This window comes from Hippichthys cyanospilos, chromosome 6 (assembly GCF_059441005.1).
Source record: "Hippichthys cyanospilos isolate Australia breed blue-spotted pipefish chromosome 6, RoL_Hcya_1.0, whole genome shotgun sequence".
NCBI lineage: Eukaryota > Metazoa > Chordata > Actinopteri > Syngnathiformes > Syngnathidae > Hippichthys > Hippichthys cyanospilos.
The window spans coordinates 24740889-24762081 of record NC_142374.1 but is presented as its reverse complement, the minus strand read 5'-3'; the positions used below and the strand labels follow the sequence as shown (position 1 = coordinate 24762081).

The following is a 21193-nucleotide window of genomic DNA, read 5'->3' as shown; positions in this document are numbered from 1 at the left end:
CGGAGGCCAAGACATCATCAAGACTCAAGTGATTTTGACACAGAGGCCAAAACAACATTAGTCTGTAAAGTAGAAGAAAGTATACGGTACATACAGTACCTGGATCTCATTGGCTAATGCCATGTCAATCATCGTGCTGAATGAATCGCTGACATCAGTCAGGATCTCATGAATGGCATCCCTCATGGACTTCAGGAAGAACTCGTCCTCTGTTTGAAGGCACCTGCTGGGTAAAGTGGCCGTAAATAGACGTGCTTCGGCCAAAACATGAATGTTCACGATGCATCGTCGGGGAATCAGTGACCTTTCTGTGATATTCGTCAGTTCCATGCACTTCTCCAGGAGAGACGTCTCGTACTACAACAGAAGCGATGCCACGTGGATGAGTGACCGACATCATCAGTTGAATACTCGAAAAGCCCGACATCCAGATCACCTTCTGCATCTCGGGCGGCGTGCCGCGCGCCGCGCTGTACTCGTGCACCAGGGAGCGGACGTGGCAGTTTGCCCGCACCGCTGTACTGTGGACCCTCTGCCAGCGTCCCTTTTCCAGCCGCTGGAACATCTTACCCAGCTCGGTGCTGACCACGAGGGCCCGGCGAAGCAGGGTCTGCAGGTTGTTGCGGGCCACGTGGTCTCCCGCCGCCGCCCCTGTCCCCGCCCCGGCGGACACGATCAGCTCGGCCTGCTGGGAATCATCTTCGACCTCTATGGGTTTGGCCTGGAGCACGCACATGCACTCCACCTCCGTCATGTGACGCAGGTCCTCCATCCAGCGCTGGACGGAGTCCACCTGCAGGCACTGCATGCGACTGCTGCTGTGTGTGTGGACAATCGCAGGGACAGAGGCAAAATTCCCCACATTTAGTCAAAGTCAAATGCAGAGGTAGGCATTTTACATTTTTTTGCCGGTCTGTCATTTACAATCTCTTCGGGATGTGGAAGCCCTTCCGTCATTGAAATTTTGAAGCTCTGATCGGGTAATAAACAGTTGTTAATGATGACACATAACACAGGTAGTGACAATTCCAACAATATGACGGACAAAATGTAATGTTCTGTCGGGCTTCGTCTGTCATTTTTCAAATGTTTTTGTCCTTCGGCTGTCCGTCAGGTAAACTGACGAAGGATGGGTAGTCTTGTCTGAACAGACTGCCCGCCTCTGATCAATCCACTCCAATTTAATGTTCAAAAATATGGTGCATGTGGTGCCCTGTGATTTTTGACAACTATTTGACCAAAAGCTGCTCATTACAAGAATCCACGGAGTAGTACCGGGCGCTCCACAAGTGGCTTCGCCAAGCAAACACATCAATACCTGCCTAATGAACTGCGGCTTAAAAGGGCAATTTCGAGTCCAGGCACCTAGGGAGTACTCAAAGTGGCCAGCTCAATGCCTACAACAGATCTTAATTTTCCTCCCCGGGCACCATCTGTAGTAGGCCACACTGAAGGCGGACGTAGTGGATCGTGGCAGTGTGTGCTCACCAAACACACATTTTCCATTGGCGAGCTGTCCGGACGCATGACGCTTGCGCAGCCAGGTATTGGGTTTCAGCTACACAGGACGAAATCATTAAAAAAAAGCCACAGCTCCATTTCTGTCTAATCCACTAACAAACCCAACAGCAGCCAGCGGTTTATGAAAGCAAATCAATGCGGGCTTTTGTTTGGGTCACGCAAAGGTCTCGTTCAATGCGGAATTCAGCCATCACCGCCAAGCCTCCACGGGAACAAAACTACGTCACATTGGTCCCTAAGCCAATCAACACCTAAGGCTCAAACGGGGGAAGCATTAAGACCTTCAGTGGATTGCACCATTTGAAATTAAACCACGGTTTTCGCAAATAATACCAATCCCATGATTTTGCCTTCTTTTGACGGAGGTAAAATATGTGCAAGGGGCTGGGAAACGAAGCCACCGAGTCACCACCGACTGTTAAAAAGCAATGTAATCATCTCAATGTTGTAAGATGGAATGGCTGTGCGAGCATGCTTCGACAAGCTTGGGAGAGATGCAAACAACGCCAAATCTAGAGTCAATCGTCGGAATGACTTCATCAATTGAATGTTTTAGGGGGAGCCCGTCAAAATAGAGCCTGGAAAATGTCAATTAAAAGTACTTTACTTTCCGGACTATATGCCACAACTTTTTTCTCATGATTTGAGCCCTGCGGCTTATAGTCCTGTGCGGCTTATCTGCCGTAAAAAAATAATAATAATATTATGACTATGAAATAGAACTGAAAAGATGTGAATCAATAGCTGTACTCTAAAAGAGTTGGCTTATAGTCCGGTGATGCAGTTTATTGTCCAGAAAATACAGTGTCACAATTTATTACAGTTTGTTCGTATTATTAAATTTAATACAATATTTTGAGAATAGGGCGGCTCAGTGGCAGCCTGTCTGCCTCACAGTGCAGAGGTCGTGGGTTGCTTTTGGCTCCAGCCCTCCTGTGTAGAGTTTTCATCTTCTCCCCATGCCTGTGTGAGTTTTCTCAGGTCCTCCAGTTTCCCCGCCACATTCAAAAAACACGCTAGTAATATTCGCCACTCTAAACTGTCCTTAATTGTGTTTGTGAGTGGTTGTTAATCTTTGTTTGCCCTGCGATCGGCTGGCAACCAGTTCAGGGTGTATACAAATAAACTTGACTACCCGATGTACTACCCAGAAATGGCTGGGTTAGTCTTCCGGCATGCCCACGACCCTTGTGAGGATACACGGTTATGATAATGGATGGCTGGATATTCAGTCTGCAACAGTAATTCAAAGAAACAACGTGAATCCCACTGAGAAGGGAAGGGTAATTTTGGAAGGTGTCAGCAAACCTCTCGATGAACGCGACGACGAGTGAGTCACACTCAGACGGTTTGATGAGCACTCATTGTTGCGGCGGACGAGGGGGAAAGTTGCGCATTTGCTCTCACTTTGGCATCATTTCACGTAATTAACCACTTCGAGACACCTAAAGGAAGCTGGTCCGTGCGCCAAAGGAGCCATTTCCAAACCATTTTTCCACATATTATATAACATCATCGCGTAAGAATGAGCCGGGCTGGATTTACTTGCCTGGCCAGCCGCAAATTGTCAATGATGAGGATAATAATAGGTCTGTTTTCCAAAGAAGGGGAAGCGGTGTATTTCAGTTTGACAAACATGACAAATATTTACATGCGGAACCCAGAGCGGGGTCTCGGCAGCTATACGTCATCCTGGATTAATACTGGTCCTCGTTATCTGGGTTGGGGGAGGAAGTCAGCCATTTGCTATCTTGAGCATCATTCAATCAGCAGCCTTTTTCTGACTGACTGGTGTGACTTAAAATAACATCGTTAACAGACTACGACAGTCGCTTCCAACCCAGCAGAGCAAGAGAAATGATTCTCAGGCGTTAAAACACGGCGTAGGCTGAGGCATCCAAACTCGGTCTTCGAGGGCCGGTGTCCTGCATGTTTTCCAGCTTTTTTTCCCCAACACACTCGATTCGAGTGATTCAAGCAAGCTGAGCGGAGGCCTCATAACGATCTTGATCATTTGAATGAGCTGGAAGGGAAAAGAAACCATGAAAACATGCAGGATACTGGTCCTCAAGGGTCCAGTTTGGATATCTCTGTCCTTAGGAGACATCTTGTTCCTGTGAGCACTCTGATACTACCACCCAAGGTGGATAATGTCAATTTAATTACACCGTCAACACTTGATTTCGGCTTGGCATGTACTCACAGGTTCTGTGTTTGACTGGGCGCTGGCTACTGGGCCTCAAATGATAATTATATTCTTTTAAACTCTTGCTTTGTCTTGCCATTGAGCTAAACAATCTTTTAATGTCATCAAAAGGTGTTTTCTCCCCAATTTTTATTCTTAATTTCTGATTGAAATGTTTGACTGACATCCACTACTGTAGCTTCTATTCTATGCACCTTATAATGTGGTGCACCCTACATACAAAAACAGTTTTGGAAATAGACCATTCCTTGAAGGTACTCCTTATAATCTGATGCGCCTTATAGTGCGGGAAATACAGTACATCATAATCGTGTGGATCACATTATGGCTGAGCTCAGTCCCAGCTGATTTGAGCGGTCCAAGCTTGTGGACTGATGGACAGGCAGTCCTGGCAGGTCATTTCAAAACCTAAGCTCCTACTTTGTTCTTTGCACTTTGCAAAGTCAACAAACTGGTGGGTTTTTTTTTGGGAGTGGGAACTAGTGAAGGCACTCCTGCTGACAGAATGTTGACACAGTGGAAGCATCTCCTCCTGGCAGGCTCTAGGGAAATCCTCACTAAGCAAACAGAGGGGATTTGTGTGACAAACGTCGCCACACTATGTGAGTCAGTGCATTTGTGGCTAAAAACAGCAAGTTTGCGTGAAAACACGCCACGGAGAGCCGGAGAGAAGTTGTGTCGGCCGACGTGGCGGAGTTAGCTTGAGGCATATGGTCAGGTGTGCAGCAGAGCAGATGTCGCCGCTCAAGTATGGCGATTTAAAGCGCAGCTGGAACTAATTTGCGACATAGGGAGGGGTGTGGTCGCCCAAAACATTCTTACTCCAAACTTACTGGAAGGCCTCAGGTGATTTGAATTGAGAGAACGCTTCATAAATCACGAGTGCAGGTTGAGCCCACTTCATTTTGCATCCGATGTATTGGATGATGAATCGTAGCTATGCACAGTCCAACTAACTGCTGTTGCCTGCAACAAAGTTTAAACTGATGCTCCAAATTAAAAATACTTTGCTTAATAGTTAGTGTGTCAAACGTGTTTTCAGTGGCAGTAGTTCAATTTTCACTGGCCCGCAGCCTCTGTTATCAGTAGTATAAAATAAACAGTATAAAATGTACATGTACAAAAAAAGCTTCCGTACTTTCATGGGCATAAGGGGCATTTAAAAGTCTCACATTATCTCTGAAAACATTACATTTCAATGTTTACATGAAGAAATCCAGTGCACAACAGAAACTGGCCTACCGTACATTCTGTCAGAGGTTAGTATATCTCCATACCAGAAGGTGGCAGCAGTCTGGATTTGTCATTCATTCAAAGCCTTCGCTGCACGTTTAAAACTCTTAATTTGTTAAAAGAGGAGCAAAGAAGTAACTCGTCACTCTTTATGAGTCTGATATGTTTTTCATGGTGGCCATGGCGCCAGCTCTTACATCCGCAAAAGACCACAGAAGAAAAAGCGTCCGGCATGGCAGCCCAAGTAGAAATGTGGGCAGATGAGAATACACACCAATGTGGCTTTGGTTTGGAATGAAGGAGGGGGAAACCGGGACGCATCCAAAAAGAAGTAAATCTAACGACTCGGCAAATTTAAATCCCAGATTGACAACAAATATGTCTTAATTTAATCGTAAATTTGACGCACCATAGAGAGAAGAGTGTGATTAACATTTCATCAAACCAAATGCATCTGCTTGCAAATGCAGATCCATTTACTGGACTGGGCCAAACCCCGCATCCCACAGCATCTTTGGAAACTGCGGTATTCACACTATTGTACTACTATGTTCTTCTGAACAACTAAACAGTTTCATGAGCGCTCAAAGCACATGGCTCATTCGTCACTGTACATCTGGGTGTCCCTCTATACATCCTGCTGGTTGGTCAGTTGAACTTGGAGCCAAAGAGAGAGGCTCTGTCCTCAGAAGGTAAAATCTTTGCCCCGTTATGGAGAACTCGGCGAAAAGGAAAGACTCTGTGGACGAACCGTTTGCAGAAATGGTTAGACCAATAGACTACACCGGGAAGAGGACTGTGCCATAGAACAGAGGTCCCCTCTTTGTCAAAGATTTTGCAGGAAGTTATGAAATGTTGAAATTGCTGTGATCAACATTAGTTGAGGGTTCACAGTTCAAATCCACCTGGCTCCGGTCTTCCTGTGTGAAGTTTGCATGTTCTCGCGAGCCCGCGTGGGTCCTCACGCCGGATTCCTCCCTCACTCCAAAAACATACGTGGCAGGGTGAATTGGACGTACTAAATTGTCCTTAGGGGCGATTGGGTGCGTGAATGGTTGTTCGTCTCTCTGTGCCCTGCAATCGGCTGGAAACCAGTTCAGGGTGTCCCCTGCCTACTGCCCGAAGCCAACTGGAATAGGCTGCGAGCCTTGTGAGGATAAGCGGTTCTAGAAAATGGATGGATGATCTAAAAGCACATTTATATTTGCAACACATTGCAGCTGCGTTTACAGTATCCAGAGATCGTTCAGCCGCGTTTACTGTTAACGCGCTTTAATCCCCCAGGCAGCGTCTTTGCCTTCCATTGGTCTGTGCGTGCAACATATGAGCCATAGAAGAGGGTAGAAGTATAACGGTACATCTACATGTCCCGCCCTGATTTTGTTCCGCTCTAAGTTCACGTCCATGTGGTAACTAGAAACCGTGCCTCTGACTGGTCCATTTCGCTCCTCGTGGCGATCCGCGATAGGCATATGACTGCCAGATGTTGTAGGCCGACCTTTCAAGTGAAGCCAAGAAATTACATACAGTCAATTTGACCGGCTTTCACTCCTGCTACGTTGTAAATGTGATCGTCTGTCATTTTTCCTGCACTTGCTTGAACTCTGCAAGTTTACTTACAAGAGACCGTCTCAATGCGCGTTTGCTCTCACGCTCTATCATACAAAACATCTCTTCCCTGGAGGTGATTCAGTAAATCCCTGGCTGATGGTTCATCCAAAAACCTGGAACTTTAAAAGCCACAAGTGGTCCGTGTTTTGGTTTCCGACGTACACGCAGATGTTTTGAGGTCGCAAGTGTATTTGCACGTGTGGCTAAGGTCTCCACCCTAGCATTACTATACTTTGTAAAAATGGACCTTCTTTCCATTTTCAATGGACTCGACACAATCGAAGGTTATTCTTCAATTAAAATAACTTTTCATTAGCTCACGGGTGTCGAAATCCAGTCCTCGCGGGCCGGTATCCTGCATGTTTTTAAACCTCTCTCAAACACACCTAATTCAAGTGATTAGGATCATTTTCAAGCTCCTGCAGAGCTTGCTAATAAGCAATAAGCATTTGATTCAGGTGTGCTGGGGAGAGACAACCAGGAAACATGCAGGATACCGGCCCTCGAGGACTGTTTTTTGGGGGGATGTTTTAAAATGTTGCCATATATGATGTCTATTGGGCAATAAAAAAAAATAAAACCGTAAACAATTACTGTACTTTGGTATTTGTTTCGTAATCTTAACATATAAAAACAAAACATTAAAACATGAGTTCCTAAATATTTACATTTTTGTGGCTCGGATCTTCATAACAAAATAAAAAACGAGGCCAGATACACGGGACTGGTTAGGGTGACGATACGTGTGTGTGTGGAACCTTTTGGAACCAGTTCTCTTTGGGGGCAACGGGGCTTTTATTCAATTAACCACTCTTATAACAGTGATGGCATTTTTTACAGTAAAAGATCTGTAGCTGCGGGGCTATTGTGGCAAGGAACCTTTATTTATGCTGGATCCTGATGTATTCATTTCCATTTTGGAACCAGTCTTTAGCGTAGGGTGGAAATCGAGCTTCGTATTGCGTCAGCCACTCCTGTGACAGCTACGGCCACTGAATCGTTCACAATAACCATCCCGCGCCAAACCCCATTGCGCGGACGAGGCCTCCCTGGCGCCCTTCTACTTGCCTGCTGGGAGAAGACGATAGCGAGCTGCTCTGCCTGGAGCTGCACTGCGGCGTCGCCATGTTTTCCTCCAGCGCTTCAGATTATCACCTGGAACACGAAGGAAACATTTAATTAGACTTGCAAGGAACAGGAACGACCAGCTTGAACGTCCCCGTATTGATCCGTCACCGAGTGTTCCGCTCTTGTCTTGCCTTTCTTTGGGTGCGACTAATTCAATTATGAATGAAACTCTCGGTTAGGAGTCGCTGCGAGGATGCTGCGGCGGAATCATATTTCTTATCTTCTAATTTATTGGCTGGCCGCCAGCCAGGGCGGCTCTCTCTTTCTCTCTCGTCGCTACTTTGAGCCTTAAGTGCCGCAACTTTATTCCACTCTTTTTTATTGATGAATCCCATTTGGATTAGTCCATTTTCAAACGGGAGATGCCACGGATGCACTCTGCCCAACCCCCCTCGACGCCGCCACCGCCTTCCGGATAGCCCGTCTTTAATCCTTTTTAGTTAATGATATCTTGCGGGGCGGCTGCTCCTTCTCTTTTTACTGTTGGGTTTAATTAACAACCGATAGTTTGCAAGAAGTGACAATGTATCTCACACGTGCGTGACAACACATGTTTTTATACGTCGGGCTTTTATGGGAACTCTTTTGAGCGGTTTGCTCTCTTGTCCTCCAAGTGCAGTCCTTAGAGGAGGTTTGTGTGGAAGAACACGGCCGTCTTATGGATTACCACGGTGCTTCTCACTTATTTTTTGCAAATCACCCCTGAAGAAAAAGAAAATATTTTGCACTCTCCCCAATTGGTGTATTGTCAGTGTCCTTGCGTCCACCTGTCCTCGTTAACCTGCCCCCCTCCCGTGTGTTGACCACTCAGCTCCCTCTGCCAACTGTTTTTCCTCCATCTGTTTTGTGTTGCCTCGTTAGTTGTGAATGTATTTAGTTTCCAGTCTCATTTCAGTTCTTGTTGGGTTATCGTCTACTGTTGCTGTCAAGGTTTCAATTTTGATGAGTTTATTGTTTTGATCTTAGCAATATAATTTTTGTTGTTCCCGCGCCTTTTTTTGGCACCGTTATGGACTACTTTCTTAAACTATTCTTCAACTTACACTGTTCCTCAAATCCACACCTTCCACCACATCACCCACCATGTCTGACCGTGACAAAATCAAATACCAACACATGTTAACTTTACTTTTTACTTGGTTTATACTTTATAAGTTACAGGTTAGTCTTAAACAGAAAAAAAAATACTTAGTGCAACAAAGTGCCTGAAATAAAAAACCCTTTTGAACTACAACCAAATTTGATCATCTGAATCATTTGATGCTGAGTAAAAGAATAAATCATAATAAATGTAAATTGAGGCTTTCCCCAGGCCAGCTGCCAGACATAATCCTATGAAATATGATCAAATCCACTTTACATGTCAGCGGACTGCAGATTCTGTCTGCTTGTGCCTCAATCAAGTGTATCTAAATTGCGTTACACCGCCTGTGCCACAGCTTCGACCTGCTGGTCTCAAGTCTCATTTACTCTTAGTCACCAAAGTGTCAGCCGCTCCCCACGGGCAAGTCAAAGAGAACCCTCTTGGAATGCCCAGCAAAGCGCTTGCATGGGCTGCCAAATTCCCCGACACGGTAAACTAGATTTGCCCAGGCACAAAAATCGAAGCGCGCCAGTTTTGACGTCAACCGCACCTGCGCTGTCCACCAAAATAGACCTTAGTGTTTGTTTTATGTAGAACGTGGCACATAACTGTGTAAAGGCAGAGCCGGTGGCATGTTGAACATCCTAGCGTGTCACCAAAGCCGCAAATGTTCCGCAACTCGGGATTTTCTTTCAAAGATGAGAAAGGTTTGACAGCGCGCTGGCTAATGTCCATACCGGGGTGGACGTTTCTTTTCACGTCCGGCGTTGAAACTCAATCTACCCTGGCCCTGGCCCGTGTGCTTTCCCAGCCGGCGGGCTGCCGTGTCGGCGGTAAGGTGGCCCAAACAATGGACACCACTGTTTTGGCTTCATGTTGCATGGCGGATAAAACAACAAGCGCTTACCAAATGTTTATAAAGGAAATCATTCCAGAATCACAGTTGCACGTTCTAGCTTGATAATTGCGTTCTGTTAGAATCTCCGTCAAATAAAATAGGATGCAAAATTCGCTACCTTTTTGGCTTGCTTTAAGTAATGTTATTGAGCATCAGGGTTACACGTAATAGCTTGGCACTTTCATTCAGACATTCAAACGTTAAAGCAATTTAATGTTTTCAGTGACGCTGACGTTGTTTTTGAAACGTGGAAGAAGTACGAGTACCCAAAGAAAACACGCAGGCACGCAAACTCTCCACAGGACGGCCCGACCCGAGATTGGAACCCGACTCAATTTCTCCCTTCTTTTGGAATATGTGTCACAAAAAAGCCAGAGCAAAAGTGAAATGCACAATTTACATTTGCATTTTGCCCTGTCTTGGCCATGCTAACAATCTAACTGCATTGTAATGGAATAAATGATGTGAAACATTATCGAAAGAAATCACAAATTAAGCTTCTCATGTTCAAAATGAGGAAAAAATTATCTCCCCGCGTGGAAAAAAATAAGACGTATTTGTACAGTTTTGCCTGTAATGTACCTCCCACATTCCATCCTGTCAGCCCCAGTTTTTTTTTTTTTTTTTTTACACTTTTGTGTAGTAAAACGAGCTGTGCTGACTTGTCAGCATCCTCCTTGTTTAGAGGCTTCCCCTGTCACGCCTGTGTGAGACGTGTCAGCTGCTCGCCGCTGATTTCCCATCATTAGGTCGCAGGAGGCGGCGGGGCGCGCTGTTAATGGCAAGATTTATGTCGCCGCGTCGCGCAAAGTGAAATGACGGCTTCCCCCGTCAAACTCGGTGATTAGCGGGTAACCCGAATACACCGCGTACCGTACCAGCGTATAGGGGTAAACCAGGATATATTTATACATTTTTAGCATTATATTGAATGCGTATGCTCTCCGCGCTTGGATGAACTTTGCCATCCCACTCTCAGCGTTGCCGCTGTTGACACACGACAGCAACCAGGTCCAAATATCGGCTTTTACGAGATAGGGAGCTCTGTGTGAACGTAATCAGCGGAATGCAGAGTATTTCGAGCCACTGGAGATAAAGGACCTAACAGACTGTAAACAGCGCATGCTAAAGAGCCCCCCGTGAACTCGAATTCTGTTTGTTTGTGCACAAAAGGTCATGAAAGAACTAAGCAAAGCATGACCTGGTCTGAAAGAACGTTAATATTCAAGATGGCCTCCACCCCGTTCTTCCTTTGGGACCCAGGCGGATGCTTCGTTTGAGCCAACGTTGCGATTTGTTTGAAATCTTCATGTCAGTGGTTTGTCACAGAGTCTGCAAAGAGTCGTTTAAGTTCACCACAGAGCGACATCACAGCAACTGAGCATTTATTTTTACACAGTGACTGCTTGATTATGACTAAGAGAGACAGTGAGCTCACTCCGCAGCGTAAACGCTAGTTTTTGATTTCTTTCCCACCGACTTGGTTGTATTCGTGTAAACAAAAAGGGTCCGAGACTGAAAAAGAACTCCGTGTCATAACAGCGCCGTTTTTTCCACTTCTAATGGTTTAGCGAGGTAAAACATATTACAATAAGTTTATATAATAATATAAATAATATAAATTTGGTCCCTGGTAACATTTTAAAGATAAAGACAGTCCCAATACACCATTTCAAGCACTGCATTCAGACAAACGTGACTCAACTGGAAAAGTCATTTTTCGCCACGGATCCATCAACCCTCAATTGACGACATAAGCAGAGTTCTATTTTCCCCATTGTGACATCATATTGTTCAGAAGATATTCTCAGCACTGCATGGTCTGCTTTTGGTTTTGCTTTGATTCTGTCCGATACACTTTTATTGCTCTCTGGACGGGAACCTTTTCACATGCAAGCTACAGACGGCCAAACACACGGCCTTGTAAGGCCTCGCCATTCTATTCTTGTCTCGCTGCATTCTTTCCCTTGGCATCATTGTAATGATAACATGTAAGAAAAAAATGACAATGATGGAGAAATTCGGCCGCAGCAAGTACCAAAACCATAAATGGCGAACATAAACATAGACGCACACAACACCGTGAAGTGATCACGCCTCACAGTCTGATGGAAACTTAATCATCTGTAAAGATATTATCGCCACATGATATAAGATTGTTGGCTGACTTGAAGGAATCGCAAAGTTCCTGCAGTCCAGTGTCCAAATTGGCTCGGGACTTTATTGCGTTCAAGGCTTGAATGTCCAAGTGTGAAAAGGGAGGTCTACGTCAAAACCAGTGTCGGAGAAATCTGTCCATCAATTTTTGTATAGTAAAAGCCGATAGCAGGGCACAAATAAAGCAGAGTCTCCCTGAGAACTGGCAAACTTCACACAGGAAGTTTATATCAAATTTTCAAACCCTGGAATGTAACCCTCCTGTTATAATTGTGTGCGTATATGGCAGAAGACCGCATTTAATAAACGAGTCAAAAGGAATACCTTTAAACGGTGCTCACAACTCTATACCTTGCCACTGTTAATTTAATCATCTGGACACATCATAACATGATACTCTCCGTTGGATGGACTCGGACGTTGGTTCAGCCGCGCTCGCTTCTTTTACTGAAAATAATGCTGGAACAACTGACGTCCATCATGGTAGTTATTGTAAGAATAGGGCCCACTGAGTCATGATGACCCAGAGAAATTATGATTTGTTGACTAAATACCACCCCCCCGCGCGCGTCAAAGTAACCCTAGTATTATTGCTATTCTTGCAAACATAACAGCAGATTTAAAACTGTATAATATACTAGCCACTCATTCAAAGTGCTCCATGAAGAAACCCATCAAAATTCAGTTTTTACAAACGGGGTAATGCTCAGTTTTAACTGAACGCGTTTACTTAATGTTAACACGAGCACCTGTAACTAGCATTAGCACTCACATCTGCTAGCGTCTTTACAGCGCTTCAAACGCAATCTTCCGAATAAAAACAGAGCAGTACCATACCTCCTGAGACATGACCAGTGAAATATCCAAATGCATTTTAGCTGCCCCACTAAAAAAAAAAATATTGAAAGCAACTCAGAAAGGAAGATGGTTTGAGGCGGCTCAGAGTCTCCAGTAGGACTGAGAGACTTCTTGGAAGTGGATCTGGTGCGGGGAAGGGGATCAGTGTGTGGGTACATGACACCGGAGAAGCGACTGCCAGCGAGCCATCGGGAGCTGCTTAATAATGAATGAGGCGGCGGTGCACATGACTATTAGAGGAGAGTCATCCGGACAAAATTGGACCCAGGCACACGGCCCGGCCGGCTAAATGCAGCAGTCGTAATCAGCCGTAGCGATTGGTCGCACATGTTGCTAACAGCCCTTGTCATCGCCCCGCTGCACTTTACGCGCAGCAGGCTGCAAAAGTGTTTACGCTCGCACAATTTGATCGTAAAACTGTCTTTAGAACAACACCCAGCACCGGAATTAGACCCCCAAAAACTGCTTCAGTTTTGTGTGTTCCCATTGTCAAATCTGTCAACGGATCAAGTGTAGTTTTACCCGCCAAAATGCATTTCATTCAATACGGTAGCGAAATGCGATTTCTCACTGCGCTGTTTTAAATTGACCCTCCCCATCTTGGTGGAAACGAGTTAAACGTGGCAAAGAACTAAAAGTAGACTCGGTGCTTCTCCTGCGAAACATCTGTTGAGAAACCTCAACACTGAGGTTAGAGGAGATTTAAACATATCTGTGATGCATTTTGGGTTGAAACGACTGGACCGTTGTCAAAACCAAAAAGATTACCTCAGTTTTTGCTGAGTAACCAACAAATCTAAAAACAGCAGCAGCACATTAGACACACCTCACGCAGATGGCCGTTTAGCCCTCCGGCTAAGCTTCTTTGCAGCAGTTTCATGTATTTTTTTCCGGCCAGGATTTAGGCTTTGACGACTCCAAAGTCAGAGCATTCTTGTAACAATTAGATAAATGTAACTTTAGAGATATTTTTAAGGACTGAGCCATCATGGTCCGCGTGACCAGAGCCATAACTTTGTGGTCGCTCTTGCAAAAACAGCAATTTAACACTTGACACGGGCCAACCATAATACCTCGCAGCCTCCATCGTTTCTTTACGACAATAGAGTCTTTGTTGTGACTTCAGCGGCTTCCCGTCAACGTCCGAACCATGTTGATTCTCAACCCCGTCCGTCATGTAGTAATGGCGCTTTTTGAACTTGATCGTCCAATCGGTATTTTGCCCTGCTATGATTTTTACTGATTTTGGATGGCTTGTCCTTGTCATTTCGCTCACGACGACAACTGACTCCATTTTAAAATATCGCTCCCAACCAAAAACGATCCTATCAATCTTATGTCGTACTTCCATGGAAAACAGTTTTGTTAAATTATAGAAGATATCTAGTGGTTTGGTATGTTTGGACATAAGACACTGGTTGAGAATCTCTGGTCAAAGTTTGGATCCTCAGATTAGCGGTTCACACTTTCAAGAGTAATTTAGCTAAAACGCTGTCAGGTTTCTGTTGGTTTTAGATGCCAGGTCAGCCAATCTTCTTTGACTTCACAACAATGAAAGATAGGGCCATCAGCATTTCAAATGTCTATGAGTTTTTGTCATTTTCGGTGAAGGTCCGCGCGGGGAATTCATGTTCAAAGGCTAGACCCTTTGATAAGTGGTGCGAATTTGAGGTCAAGCTTGGAGTTTTGACATGTACCTTGTCAACTTTAGACAAGCTTGTCACAATCCAAATGATCATGGGCAGGGTTTTTTTTTTTTTTTTTTTTTTCACCTGATGCTATTTATAAAGGTAGAGTCAGTGTTCCAAGCAAAAGTCGAAATGATTTTTCAGGACTGCCTGTTGACAGAGGTAATGTAACAGTAAGGTCCATGTTCCTTTTCAGTAAAGTCTTCAACAATTACATTGTACCTAAAATCATTCCTTGTGAGTTTGGTCCAAAGGAAAGGAAAGGCTGTTGGATGGTGAGATTTATTTTTCTTTATTTTTTTCCTTTATTATGTTTATCTGAAAAGGCACTTTGGTGTTTTTTTGTTTTTTTTTCTGCACATATTTTTTTCAACTTTGATTCTGCTCCGGGAAAATACTGGCAGTTCCAGTCTGCAGAGAGAGGTTACGGCAATAAAATATGTCATGTAAAAACAATATTAATGCTGCCCCATGCTTGTCTTTTAAACCTTGCCAGAGGTTTTTGCGTCGTAAAATCCGGAGAAACCTGCCCAGCGCCTCCGAGTTGGACGCGGAGCAAGTAAAGCCTGTTCAGCAATCCTATATGATAAAAGCACACGTTGAACTTTTTCCCCTCTTCGAGCATTTTTGTGCGCTTTGAGTGCTGCTTTATGACCTTTATTGTTCAGAAGCATCCAAACCTAAATGACTAACGTGGGTAGCTGTATTTTACTCTCGAACCCCTGGCTACTTTGTTAATTTCATGATTCGACTTTGCCATATGGACTGCGGTTTGTTCTCTTTGGCAAAGATCACGGGTGTTAGTGGACGTCATGGCTCGAGATACGCTTTTGGCACTTCCAGAGGTTCCTCAGTTTACAACAGAATTCTGTTCCTAAGGCAGTAACATATTCCGTGTTTGTAACTATGTTGAAATGTAGTCGATCACTTTCACTGACTTTCTACTTAGTGTTCAAAAGAATTATGAAACTTCAAACTCCACTTTCAATTTCTTTGGTAACTCCTGTTAGCAGATTGATCGGGCAGAATTGAGCCCCGGTTTTAAAACCAAGGTTAGGACTGAACATGGTTCCGAGCGCTCCACCGCATCTGAAATCGCTCTCCAATTTTTGCCCACATCTTTTATCTACCATCCTGAGCTTTTGTCCGAGATGAGCAAAATGGTACAAAAGTGTCCGACGGGCTTTTGTGGCGCTTCCCATCATCCTGACCATCTTTCTTGCCTCTCAATCAAGCCGCAAATGACTCCACTCGCGTTTACGTCGCGTGCCTACTTCAGGCAAGATGGAGGGCCTCACAAATGACATCCGTCCCGGCGTCACATGTCAGGAGGACCCAGCCGCGACCGGCATGGTTTCATACGGGAAATTTATGGGCAGGCTGAGCATCCGTCGACGCCCACGCCGCACACGTTCATCGATGTTCTGTCAGTGAACGTCGCTTGCGCGCACACCGATTGCAAACGTGTGAAAGACCAGAAATTTCATCAGGAAGAAATTTCGGCATGTGACCATTGGAAAGACGGATGGATGGATGGATTGATGAACAGATTGATGGATGGATGGATGAACGGATTGATGGATGGATAACCAGATGGATGAGTGGACAGACGGATGGAATCATGAAGAAAACTCTCTCTCACAGACCACCCGTCAACCACATCATCTTTTCAAACCTTTAGACTATTTAGGCTTTTGCCAAGTCCGTTTTAAAACATATCGTTTTTAAAATTATTTACAAAAAACTCCACACCTCAGGATAACGGCTAAGGATACTCTTCGGGATATCACATGCTCAATTTCAGTCCGATCGTGGCGTCATCAACGCCACCTCACGCTCACGAGACAGCTCCACAGCTGTTTGAAATTAGGCGGAGGGGATCAACTAGGTGGGCCGGTCCCCGCATGGGAGCGTTTAGGCCAGACGGCGAGAACGGGCAAACACGGGTGGGAGGATCCACCGGGCCAGAGCTAAGGCCAGCAAGGCAGGCACCACTTCAAGGAAGTTTCATTTGGGGCGTTTCCCAGCAGCATCTCCAGCAAACGCGCCAGCCAAATGGGAACCACATGGGAGTTAACACCAGTAAATAATACAAGGAATGCACAGGAGCCCGTGCTGTGCACGCAAACTACAAAGAAAAAGTCACGTGAGAGCTTTTTTGTAAACGCGTACAAGAATTTACTGGCGTAATGTCTACCAAGTACTAATATCAAAATATTGCTCACTTGAGAAAAGCTGAATAGGATTAGAAAAGAAAGAAAGACCTTCATTTTTACAGTCTGTGCTGCCTCCCATGCGGAGGTTGCGGATGCGATTCAGACTCTGGCCTCCCTGCGTGGCGTTTGCATGTTCTCCCCATGCCTGCGTTGGTTTTCTCTGGGTACTCTGCTTTCTTCACACCTTTCCAAAAACATGCTTGGTAGATATATTGGACACTATAAATTGTCATTAGGTGTGTTTCCGAGTGAAAATGGTCATTCATTTGGTGTGTGCCTTGTGATTGGCTGGCAACCAGTTGAGGGTGTACCCCTCCTGCTGCCCAAAGACGGCTGAAATATACACCAGCACCATGTGCTATCCAAACAAATAAAAATCTATTAACAGAAATTGAAATAGATACATCTTTCTTTAAAATGATCCATCTTTTTTTTTTCTGTTTTTTTGGAAGTGTGAGGGTGATTTTCATCAAAAGTATTACTAGTACCTGTACTTGATGTCAGTATCAACTCAAGTTGACAACTCATACTGGTGTCATTCTGAAAAAAGTGGAATCGAGCAATCTAAATTTAATGTTTATTTATGATGAATCATCTCGCTCAAACGAAGTAGTCAGGAGGCATCCATAGGCTTCCATGGACGCAATTTCATAAGATTTCAGTCCAGTTAATATTTGGATAGATGAAAGGAAGAAAGCTGTAGAGCTTTAAAAAGAAAAAGGAAGAAGAAATAGCAGGTTACAATAGGGGAAGCTGATAGCCGCTGGTCTAATTCAAACGGTCTGATATTGATTTGTTCGGTGGCCTCGGATCCCCGCGCCAGCTGCCATATTGGAGCCACCTAAGCAAAAATTTATACCTGCACTCTTCTAATTGAGTCCACTGCCGACGTCGCCCACGGTACAGCGCCGCTTCGTGACGTACTTGCCAAATGCGCGTCCATATTTTGTGGTGCCGGCTTAATTAATGTCACGGTTACACACAGTCAACATTTAGGCCGGATTTAAACTGCAGGTCCAAGTTGCAATACAAATGAATTGCAAAAAATAACTAACCAGTTGACTACTTTGCCATATGAACGTTGATCACATTATATAACGTGGCTAACCAAAAAAATCGGTAGTCCCTTAACCAACCACATTTGGTCAAATTTGGAGCAATCTGTTGGTTTATGTAACCAATATCCAGGGATGCACATCTGGTATGCAGGTACGCATGCGCAACAGAAATTTTGCTTTAACCTACCTAACTTTCACTCATAACAACAACCGAGTCTGAGCTGAACATTTTGTTTCCCCTGAAAAGTGGCTCCAAGATGTGCTGTGGCTTGAAGCACACTTAAATGTGGTGCAAGATTTACCACTCGTGTTCTCAGCTAGCAGACAAAAGCGGTGGAAAATTTTCAGCTGGTTGAGAAGCAATAGCTAATCTCCCTCTTGCTCGGCGTTGAGACAAACAACAACGCAAGCTCCATGTAAATCGTTTCCTCCTTGCCTTTCATAAAGCTAAGCACATTTATCTCATGTCTTCCTTTTGTGATTTTGTTTGTTTACTGAAGCGGCCTGGGCTGGCTGAATAGGCTGCGTATCATTCTTTTTTCTGAACACACATCTGAAGATATTATATTTTCCCTCTCTTTGCGTTATCATGATGCTTGTTGACAATTGTGCCACAGCAAAGATTGGAAATTGTTTCACTTCAAGCACTCAGTGTAAAAGCGGCTTTTAGATATTATTCCCATGTTTTCCCAACGGGGCGCATCAATAGTGATGAGAGCACTTGAGTTGAACCAGCTTTTTGCCATAGCAGTCATAAATCGCCCGTGCTTCTGTTTGTACGCCGATGGGGGTGCAGATGTCATCTGTCGGGATCAAAGGAAGCCTTTTGAAGACGGCAGCCAGACTCAGACCCAACGCCAGGATGGTTTGTTCCTATTGATTTAGGACGCCGTGGAGTTCAAATGTTAATGACCATGTAAGATGATGCCAGTAAACACACCCTGTATGTATTATGCGCTATTTTCATGTATTTTTAGATCTGAAACCAATTGAAATCTTAACTTTGACCCCACCCCATTTTGTTTTTTTAACGTAAAGCTTTTGCAAGAGATGACCTACAAAATGACCTACATTTCCAACATTCTTGTTTCCCGTAATTCCACAAATATAAGACGCAAGAGGTTATTATATGCATTTAACAATTTCTACACGATCGGCAAAGTTCAGAAGGCTGCAAAAGACAAGCCGCTCTGCGATTGGCCGAGGACAACAAGACTGGATGGACGAGTTTGTGGGGAGTTGAGCCCAATTAGCAAAAGGCGCCACTAGCTCTTCTTCTGCGTCCTTCAGCAGCCTTATTAGAGGTTGGAAACATGTCTAGTGTGCTAAGCTATCATTTTGGCGGTAGCCGTGATAGAAGAAAGATGATGTCATGAACTGCCTGGACAAATTGAAAATTGGCACTCTTTAAAAACCATCTTGGACTCGCAGCTTTTTTTTTTTTTCTAGCGGTTATTTTCATAAGCACCAGCCGTTCAGAAATTGAGGGACACACATTTCTAATGAAAGTTGCCACAGAGTTTTGGAAGAGAAAAACTGAAGACTTTAAATGACGATTAAGATATTTTATTTTATTTTTTTCATCCCCCAAAAATGAAAACTGTGTTCATGCACTGGATAAGGCACACAAATTGAAGACTATTAGGTGCGCCCTACAGTGCGCAATTTACAGTAAAAAGTTTTGGAACTACATTTGTAGTGGTTATTCTAAGTGTGTATTATTCGGCACTTGCAGAAGGTACGGCGTGTGACATCACCGCCAGAAAAGTCACTTGACAACACGCATCGGTATTGAACTTTACAAAATAAAGGCATAAAATCCTTTGGAAAGGAATCACAATACAGTTTGACCATATATTGCCTCACGTTCCATTTAATTTGCTCTTAATTTGAAAAGAGTGCCACTGCATTAAAAAGCGTTATATTTGCTAACTACAGAAATCCCGTTAAAGTCCCTAATGTGCCTTCATGAAGGATACTCGAGCCCCATTTGAGAAACCCTTCACGGGGAAAATGTGCAAAATATGTCTGAATGGTATTCATTTTTTCATAAATATTGCTAGCATTTCTTGGTATTTTTTAATGCAACTCAGCGGCAGTATTTTAAGTACGGAAAAAAGTGTGTTATTTACCAATGGTTTTGTAGAATCGAGTTAATTGATCAAAAAGACTTCAACTTTTAAAATGATTGGATCCCAATTTCACAAAAAGGTTTTTCAAAATTCCGCCATTCAAGCTCCAGACAGACATGAGCTAACATCCGTATTATGTTTACAAATGGCAAAATCCGCCTCTTCCAGACGTCGCCGAGAGTGAACTTTTGGTTGAACTCACCCCTGCTCCGTGGCGGAAAAAGGTTAAGTGTTCCCGCCGGGACGCATGGCGACGGCGCTTCTTCGAAACTTCAAATTTTCCCGTCCCGGAGCCGCGTTGTGCGGCCTTGCACGAGTAACGCGCCGCGCAGACTGGCCTGTCTGGAGAAAGCCCACATCCTACTGTCAGGCATAGTTTGTACCGGGCCGCGGTCCAAACAGACGTGAAGCTATTCTATTTCCGTCCACTGCCGTGCGAGCGCCTCGGATGCCGCCGATCCAAGGGGCGGGCCAAAGTCCCGCTCTAATTGCATACTGAGACGTAATTGCGCGACAAGGTAAAGACCTTTTCAAAAAATGTAAGACTTGAGAAAGAAGGAGGAAAAAAAAAAAAAAACAAATAAATGAGAAGCTGGCTTCCAGATGTGTGGGCAAAAGGGGTGGCGGCGGGGCGGGGGGGTGAGTACGCAAGGGAGGGGCTGCAAAAGATGGGGAAAAAGTGCTGGGGCAGCAGAATGAAATCCCATTTGGGAGCAGGAGAAAAGCTTGTTTACCTTCCCGGGGAAGCATCGCACGTAGACAAGCGGCGGATTGTGAGAGGGCGGCGGGGTCGGCGCCTTTGTTGTTTCTGGACCTGCGCCGCCTTGATTTGTCCCACCGGTGTCTGCTTTCACGCTTGGAAGTGACACCCGCGTGGAAAAAACGGGGCCGGTGGGGGGGTGGTTTGAAAACGGCCAAGGAAAGTTCAAGTGTAAACGGCGCTCAGCTGGTTCGCATTAGCTTACGTAGCGACTGAACGATTGCGAGGCCTCGTACTCACACCTACTGTTGAGTCTATAAATATTAGCGTAAAATGTCAACGTAAACAGCTCATTTCCGCCGGGGTTTTACCTTATTATTGGATAGCGCCGGCGAGGATCTTAACAGTGGCGGAAAATTACAATTCTAGATAAAATGCCAAATTCTTTTTGGGCCAACGTTGAACTTGGAGCAACGCCTAAGAAATATTTTGTAACGCGTACTTGGGATATCCCCATCACGTGAGTGGATGTTGGGCCCGATATATCATTTTCAGTTGAATGGAATTTTTTTAAGTGCAATAAAACGACAAAATTATTCAGAGGTACACCGACATTGCCAAAAGCCTCGTTACAACATTCATTTCAAATCGTTTTTTTGTTGCAACAATAGTTTCAGCATGTCTTGTTTCCGCCAGCCACGCC

The 21193-nt window shown here is 44.6% G+C and overlaps 1 protein-coding gene across 1 annotated transcript in view; it reads right to left on the bottom strand.

Annotated features, from left to right (window-relative positions):
• Positions 1–20100, bottom strand: part of insc (INSC spindle orientation adaptor protein) — a 32796-nt gene extending 12696 nt beyond the window's left edge. Inside the window, exons 1-5 of the mRNA XM_088417813.1 lie at positions 19993–20100; positions 7640–7726; positions 437–815; positions 305–357; positions 100–223 (exon numbers count right to left, since the gene is read on the bottom strand). Coding sequence (XP_088273939.1) covers positions 100–223; positions 305–357; positions 437–815; positions 7640–7698 — 615 coding nt within the window. The 5' untranslated portion in view covers positions 7699–7726; positions 19993–20100. The remainder of the gene's footprint in view (positions 1–99; positions 224–304; positions 358–436; positions 816–7639; positions 7727–19992) is intronic.
• Between the last annotated feature and the right edge of the window lie 1093 nt (positions 20101–21193).